The 8,469-nt window shown below is 27.7% G+C and overlaps 1 protein-coding gene across 5 annotated transcripts; it reads right to left on the bottom strand.

The window, feature by feature from the left end:
- Window positions 1-1,546: 1,546 nt before the first annotated feature.
- LOC119613697 (protein RER1) lies at window positions 1,547-7,861 on the bottom strand. Of its 5 annotated transcripts, none has more exons than XM_037969724.1 (5): window positions 7,775-7,861; window positions 6,953-7,419; window positions 6,679-6,889; window positions 1,996-2,210; window positions 1,547-1,916 (listed from the first exon to the last, which is right to left on the bottom strand). In XM_037969724.1, the coding sequence occupies exons 2-5, from the start codon at window positions 7,025-7,027 to the stop codon at window positions 1,827-1,829; spliced, it is 591 nt and encodes a 196-aa protein (XP_037825652.1). In that variant the 5' UTR covers window positions 7,028-7,419; window positions 7,775-7,861; the 3' UTR covers window positions 1,547-1,826. The 5 variants fall into 5 exon arrangements, with proteins under 5 accessions (XP_037825652.1, XP_037825653.1, XP_037825654.1 ...); XM_037969725.1 differs by having other exon boundaries at window positions 7,705-7,850; XM_037969726.1 differs by having other exon boundaries at window positions 6,953-7,416; window positions 7,775-7,822.
- Window positions 7,862-8,469: the final 608 nt, after the last annotated feature.

Raw genomic sequence — 8,469 nt, 5'->3', positions numbered from 1 at the left:
AGATAGATAGATAGATAGATAGATAGATAGATAGATAGATAGATAGATAGATAGATAGATAGATAGATAGATAGATAGATAGATAGATAGATAGATAGATAGATAGATAGATAGATAGATAGATAGATAGATAGATAGATAGATAGATAGATAGATAGATAGATAGATAGATAGATAGATAGATAGATAGAAGATAGATAGATAGATAGATAGATAGATAGATAGAGATAGATAGATAGATAGATAGATAGATAGATAGATAGATAGATAGATAGATAGATAGATAGATAGATAGATAGATAGATAGATAGATAGATAGATAGATAGATAGATAGATAGATAGATAGATAGATAGATAGATAGATAGATAGATAGATAGATAGATAGATAGATAGATAGATAGATAGATAGATAGATAGATAGATAGATCTATAGATATATAGATAGATAAATAAATAGATAGAATTTGAAATCAAATATTGAAATTTTATAAAAATGACCTTTTGTGATGAAATAATTCATTTTATGTTTTGCAATACAAAGTTGTAACGTCAACCATTGACTCATTCACGTGATTTTAGATAATTAATTAGCATTTGATTTGTTTTGTTATTTTGTTTCTTTTTTTATTGGAAAAATACACTTTCACAGCACAGACATACATACAATCAGTCAGTCAGACGAACGACAGTTTTGCTTTTTCAAATAATGAAATGAATTTTTAATGAATGAACAAATAATGAACATACAAACAGAAAAAAAGAAAACATGCTTTAAGAATAGAATAAAAAATTAACAAAATTTGCTACTAACTATTGCTACAAACAAAAACTCTTATCAAAAAATTATTAGGAAAATTTTTGATTTGTTAAAAGATCTTATTTAGTTTAAAATAGAATAAAAAAAACACAAAATTAAAACTACAAAACCATAATACTATTTTACCATATAGTTTTATTTCAATTTTCTTGTTTGTTTGGTTGTTGTTTTTATATTACAGTGAAAAGAAATTATAAATTTAATACAGAAAAAAATTACAAAAATAAAGTTTAACAAAAACCTAGATTTTGTGGCTGAAAGAAAATTATATTTATATTTTAAATTAAACTTAAGTAAAGGAGAAAAAAAAAACAAACAAAAAATTAATTTTAAGAAAATGTATAGATTATTTTTTTTGGTAAATTATTATTAAATAAAAGATAAAAACACAATAAAGACATTTTCTAGTAGTAATTTAAACAAGTATTTTAAAAAGTTCTACTATTAATAAAATTTGCATTTTGTTTTAGATAGAAATCAAATATTAATAATTTCTAACTTTCATTATATGCACAAGACATTGTTATTGCAACGTGACACACAAACACATAAACTATACAAATAATTAAAAATTATTTAGACAACTTTAGTATAGAATAGTTGTAAGAAATGAGTAACTAATAAATAATACCACAATAATACACAAATAAACAAAAGTTAAGAGAAAATTAAAAAGAAGTTTTCTGTTTCATATAAAAATGAAATAAATTCAAAACATATTTGGTTCTTTTTTTTTTTTTGTTGTTTGTTCTTTTGTGTACTTTCTTTTATGAATTTATTATTACATTCAATCATTCATCAATCATTATAATTTGCGGTGGTTTTGCTACATTAGTTACTGTTGATGCTGCTGCTGCTCTTGTAGTGTTTGTTGCTATTGCTGAGGATGAGGAGGAGGTTAATAATGTTGTAGCTGAACCCAAGGATTTTGTTGTGTCATTGCTGATGGTGGTACTTTCCTCTATTTTATCGCTTGTAGTTGCTGGCAATGTCTGTGCGGCTAATTGTCACTTTGTTGCTGCCGCTGTTGGCTCAGGCACACGTTGATAACGTGGCTTATTGCGGGTGAAAGGCAAATATTTATATTTAATCATATGCTAAAAAAGTAAACAAGAAATTTATTATAATTTTTGAGCAATCTATTTGTTTGGTGTTTTTCTTTTTTTTTAATCTTACCTTTATTTGTCTCTTCATTGTTATACAGAATAAGGTTATAAAGTACATAACCAGTATGGGCCAAAATACTGGTATATTAAAGCATTCAAAGAATGTACATATGACTGCAATTAATGTACTTTTTGTAATGCTTAACCAGAATTTAAATTCTGGCAAACGTCGTATAAACGGCCGAAATTCTTCATTGCTTCGGGTTGGTAAATTTGGACCATCATCTGGAATAGAAAGAGAGGGAAGAGAAACAATTTGATTAATTAATATACTTCTACAATTGAAAGATAGATAGATAGATAGATAGATAGATAGATAGATAGATAGATAGATAGATAGATAGATAGATAGATAGATAGATAGATAGATAGATAGATAGATAGATAGATAGATAGATAGATAGATAGATAGATAGATAGATAGATAGATAGATAGATAAAAAGATCTATGGGTAAACTACAGACTAGGCTAATGACTGGACTATAGACTAGACTATAAACTAAACTATAGACTAGACTGCAGACTTTATACTACAGACTGTACTATAGACTAGAATACAAACTGGACTATAGACTAGACTATGGACTACAGTATATATAGGATTATACAATATATTACAGACTCGACCAAAATCTAGACTGCAGACTTAACTATAGACTAGAATGTAGACTGTAGACTAGACTATAGACTTGACTATAGACTAGACTATATACTAGACTTTAGACTATACTAGACTACACTATCAACAAGACTATAGACTAGACTATAGACTAGACTATAGACTAGACTATAAACTAGACTACATTCTAGACTATAGACTAGACTATAGACTAGATTATAGACTAGATTATAGACTAGATTATAGACTAGACTATAGACTAGACTATAGACTAGACTATAGACTAGACTATAGACTAGACTATAGACTAGACTATAGACTAGACTATAGACTAGAATATAGACTAGACTATAGACTAGACTATAGACTAGACTATAGACTAGACTATAGACTAGACTATAGACTAGACTATAGACTAGACTATAGACTAGACTATAGACTAGACTACTATAGACTAGACTATAGACTAGACTATAGACTAGACTATAGACTAGACTATAGACTAGACTATAGACTAGACTATAGACTAGACTATAGACTAGACTATAGACTAGACTATAGACTAGACTATAGACTAGACTACAGACTAGACTATAGACTAGACTATAGACTAGACTATAGACTAGACTATAGACTAGACTATAGACTAGACTATAGACTAGACTATAGACTAGACTATAGACTAGACTATAGACTAGACTATAAACTAGACTATAGACTAGACTATAGACTAGACTATAGACTAGACTATAGACTAGACTATAGACTAGACTATAGATTATACTATAGACCAGACTATAGATTAGACTATAAACTAGACTATAGACTAGACTATAGACTAGACTATAGACTAGACTATAGACTAGACTATTGACTAGACTATAGACTAGACTATAGACTAGACTATAGACTAGACTATAGACTAGACTATAGACTAGACTATAGACTAGACTATAATAGACTAGACTATAGACTAGACTATAGACTAGACTATAGACAAGACTATAGACTAGACTATAGACCAGACTATAGACTAGACTATAGACAAGACTATAGACTAGACTATAGACTAGACTATAGACTAGACTATAGACTAGACTAGACTATTAGACTAGACTATAGACTAGACTATAGACTAGACTATAGACTAGACTATAGACTTGACTATATATTAGACTATAGACTATACTATAGACTAGACTATAGACTAGACTATAGACTAGACTATAGACTAGACTATAGACTAGACTATAGACTAGACTATAGACTGACTATATATTAGACTATAGACTAGACTATAGACTAGACTATAGACTAGACTAGACTAATAGACTAGACTATAGACTAGACTATAGACTAGACTATAGACTGACTATAGACTAGACTATAGACTAGACTATAGACTAGACTATAGACTAGACTATAGACTAGACTATAGACTAGACTATAGACTAGACTATAGACTAGACTATGACTATAGGACTAGACTATAGACTAGACTATAGACTAGACTATAGACTAGACTATAGACTAGACTATAGACTAGACTATAGACTAGACTATAGACTAGACTATAGACTAGACTATAGACTAGACTATAGACTAGACTATAGACTAGACTATAGACTAGACTATAGACTAGACTATAGACTAGACTATAGACTAGACTATAGACTAGACTATAGACTAGACTATAGACTAGACTATTAGACTAGACTATAGACTAGACTATAGACTAGACTATAGACTAGACTATAGACTAGACTATAGACTAGACTATAGACTAGACTATAGACTAGACTATCAGACTAGACTATAGACTAGACTATAGACTAGACTATAGACTAGACTATAGACTAGACTATAGACTAGACTATAGGACTAGACTATAGACTAGACTATAGACTAGACTATAGACTAACTATAGACTAGACTATAGACTAGACTATAGACTAAACTATAGACTAGACTATAGACTAGACTATAGACTAGACTATAGACTAGACTATAGACTAGACTATAGACTAGACTATAGACTAGACTATAGACTAGACTATAGACTAGACTATAGACTAGACTATAGACTAGACTATAGACTAGACTATAGACTAGACTATAGACTAGACTATAGACTAGACTATAGACTAGACTATAGACTAGACTATAGAATAGATTACAGTCTAGACTATAGACTATATTATAGACTAGTCTACATTCTAGACTGTAGACTACAGACTAGACTATGCGCTAAACTTTAGACTTAATTATAGGTAAGAATATAGACGAGACTAAAAAGTAGTCTACAGACTAGACAATAGAATGGACTATAGACTAATATAGATATTACATTTAAATTATTAGACTAATATTAGATTATTAGATTATAGACAAGAGTAGAGTAGAATAGAAGGTAAACAATGCTAGACTAGAATATAGGCCAGACTTTAATCTAGACAATGGATTTTAGACTAGATTAACTAATAGAATATAGGCTCGAATATTGATCAGGCTATATACTACATAGACCCTATATCGGCAGAGAGTAAAAAATAAGTTCTCTTACAGGTTTTTATCGTTTTTTATACATGTGTATGCATACAAGCATGTGAAATTAAGAGTGCAAGAAGGCTCTTAACAAAGCTCTTTGCCGATTAGGTAGTAACTAGACTAATCACAAGGCTAAAGCCTAAACGAAAGCATAGAATATAGGCTAGACTAGATTATAGACTAGACAGGCTACGAAATAGACCGTAGACTGGACTACACTATTGACTATATTGTAGACAAGACCATAAACGATTTATAGACTTGACTACAGATTAGACTATAGACTAGACTGGACAATAACCTAGACCGTAAACGTGATTATACAATGATTGGCATCAATCTTTCCGTAATGAGAGGCTCCTATGAATGTTTAATGTCCTATTTCCAATTTATTAACTCTAAAACTTATTAAATAGTTAGACCAAATTACCCCTTTAATGATTTCCGTACTGTCTTGCCTAATAACTTAATTTGTTGAACTAATATAACCTTTCTAATTGTTATTAGAAAAGGCATATCGTTTTTGTATAACTTATTTGAAGTTACAATTTCAGAATAGATAAATAGCATTCTATACACATCAACTTATAGTTACAGTTTAAAAAATAATTGTTGTATCGTAATGTTTACATTAAAAAAGAGCAATAAAATTAAAACTTTATTTGTTTTTAAATCTAAAACACTAACAACTTTTAATTTCAGCAGACTATTAGTTAATTTTTAAATTGTGTTTACTTTTAAAAGCACTAAAGCGTCGCACAAGTATTAAAATCTGTTTTTATTTTCTAGTATTTTATTTGTAAACACAAACACACTCATAAAGTTTTGAACTTCAACTTTGAACCTTTAATCAGATTAAAAATGACCTAATTTTGTTAAGACATATTAAAATGAATAGTAGTTTTAAAAGATTTATTGTCAAATCTGAGGCGTAAGAAGAATTGTATTAAAAAATTATCTATAAAAATAAAATTTAAAAAAAAACTCTTAATAAAAAGTATAATGTTGAAAGAAAAGAACATTTTAAAGAAATAGTTCTAGAAAGAAAGTGATCAATGCATGTTTACTAAAAAGGAGTTTGAACCCTAGAATAGACTATTGTATGGACTATTGCTTATATATTAGACTAGACTATAGTCTGGACTATAGACTAGATTATAGTGTGGACTCTATATTACAGTGTGAACTATAAATTAGAACAGAAAATTGTTATAATACATAATACATATAAAAATTATCTGAACATTTTGATAAAAATATAAAATTTTGCTACAAAAATATAAAATTTATCAATTTTTTTTAAAGTAGAAGTAGAATTTTAGTAAAAAATCTCTATAAAAATTAAAAATTTCATATAAAATTATAAAAATTAAAAAGTTTCACATGACAATGTCATTATCAAACGCATTTATTTGGATGAATATTTAAATCACAACAAACCAAAAAAAAAAATCAATAAAAAACAAATTAGCAAAGTGGAGGAACCAAAATATATAAAACATTGAGAAAACATTTCAAAAACTCACCTTCATTGGCATATGGATCAAATTCAGGATCGATTTTAGGTGTTAAAAATGCAATAAATAAATTTAAATGATAAATACCGAGAGCATAGCAAACAATATACCAGCCCTGATTTAAAAATATACGTAGCAGGAAGATTAAAACTAAGACGGCAGCACCAATCCAACGTGCTTTTGTATGGGGTGTAGAACGATCCAAGGCAGATTGATAAATCTATTAGAAAGCAATAAAATATTAAATTTAAATTTTTATAAAAAAAAAAAAAAAAAATCATACTTGTGATATACGTAGAAAAAACTTTTTCACTCCGCCACTGGATGACGTTGACGCCGTCGTATCTTCATTCATCATATTTACTTATGATTACGACCTTCCTTCTCTGCCACTTAAATTTCTTTTTATTGTTGTTGTAGCCTCCTTGTCTATACTGTTTTTTATTTTCTAATTACAAAATTTCTAGTAACTAGTTAATGTTGTTGTTGTTGTTGTTTTTTAACCCCAATAAAGGGTGTTTTGTTTTTTTTTTAAGGAATTTATTACAAAAATTATTGAAAACTAAAAACTAATAAAAAAAAAGAAAATCACACGTCACTTTTTCTTTACTCCTCTTCTTCTATTATCTTGTGTTATCGTCGTCTTTTTTTTAATATGACTTTCGTACTTTAATTATTTCATTTTTTTCTATAATTCATGTTCTTTAATTTTTTTTTCGCTGCTGCCGCTGCTAAGAAGATTGTCTACTACTAGAAGGGAACAAAAAAAATGGAAATGCACGTCACTTATTAAAGCGGCCTTTGCCTACATTTGGTTGTGTTTTTATTCTAATTCTAGATTTTCTAATATTTTATCAGTATAATTTGCTTTTTTCTTTGTAGTTGTAATAACCAAAAAGATGACAAAAGTTAAAAGGGGAATTGTGGAAAAAAACACAACCAAATCTCTTTTAACACTTTGAAAACATAATATTTAGACTTTAAATTGAAAATAACATCAAATATTATTAAAAATTTAATTAATCTTTATATTACAACTAAAAATTATAAGAATTTTTCTTAAAAATTCTAATTTTTTTTCGTAAAAATTAAATTTTCCACTGACAGTCGGCAGATTTCTTTTCTTGTGTTTTCTTTAATTTTTTTCTCACTACTATTTCTGACAAGCCCACGTCATTGAGGTACAGAGTTGTATTTTTCATGTACTAAAGAATTTAATACTTTTTTCTCAAAAAGTTTCCTCTAAATTGCTTTAATTTTAGAAAATTATTAAAAATACTAATATTAAATTATTTATTGAAATGTTAACTGCAAATTATTAGATAATTTATTTAGTTTTATTTAATATGTTTTAAAAATTTCTTAATATTTATCTCCTTACTACTAGTTTTTACAGCTATTTGTAGTTTATCATCAAACGTTATTTACTTTAAAATGTATGTGTTAGAGAGAGATAGTTATAGTAAAATTTGTCTTGATTGTTTAGGGTAAACCATAAAATATAAATTTAGTTAAACTGTTAAATTCAAAATTATTTTTTAAATTACCGAAATTAAAGTTGGCAAATTTTCGCTTTCTTATAAAATTTGAGAAATATTTTTTTAAAATTCCACAATTGTCTGGAATTTGGACTATACAATAGTCTGAAATATAGACTAGACTATAGTCTGGAATATAGACTAGACTATAGTCTGGATTATAGACTAGAGTATAGTCTGGACTATTGACTAGACTTTAGTCTATACTGTTGACTAGACCATAGTCCGGACTATAAACAAGACTATAGACTATATTCTGTTT

Source organism: Lucilia sericata, unplaced genomic scaffold (genome assembly GCF_015586225.1).
Source record: "Lucilia sericata isolate MDLA Ls3-8-SP2 unplaced genomic scaffold, ASM1558622v1 Contig002251F_arrow, whole genome shotgun sequence".
Classification (NCBI taxonomy): domain Eukaryota; kingdom Metazoa; phylum Arthropoda; class Insecta; order Diptera; family Calliphoridae; genus Lucilia; species Lucilia sericata.
The sequence above is the reverse complement of the archived record's forward strand: the minus strand, read 5'-3'. Positions and strand labels throughout refer to the sequence as shown.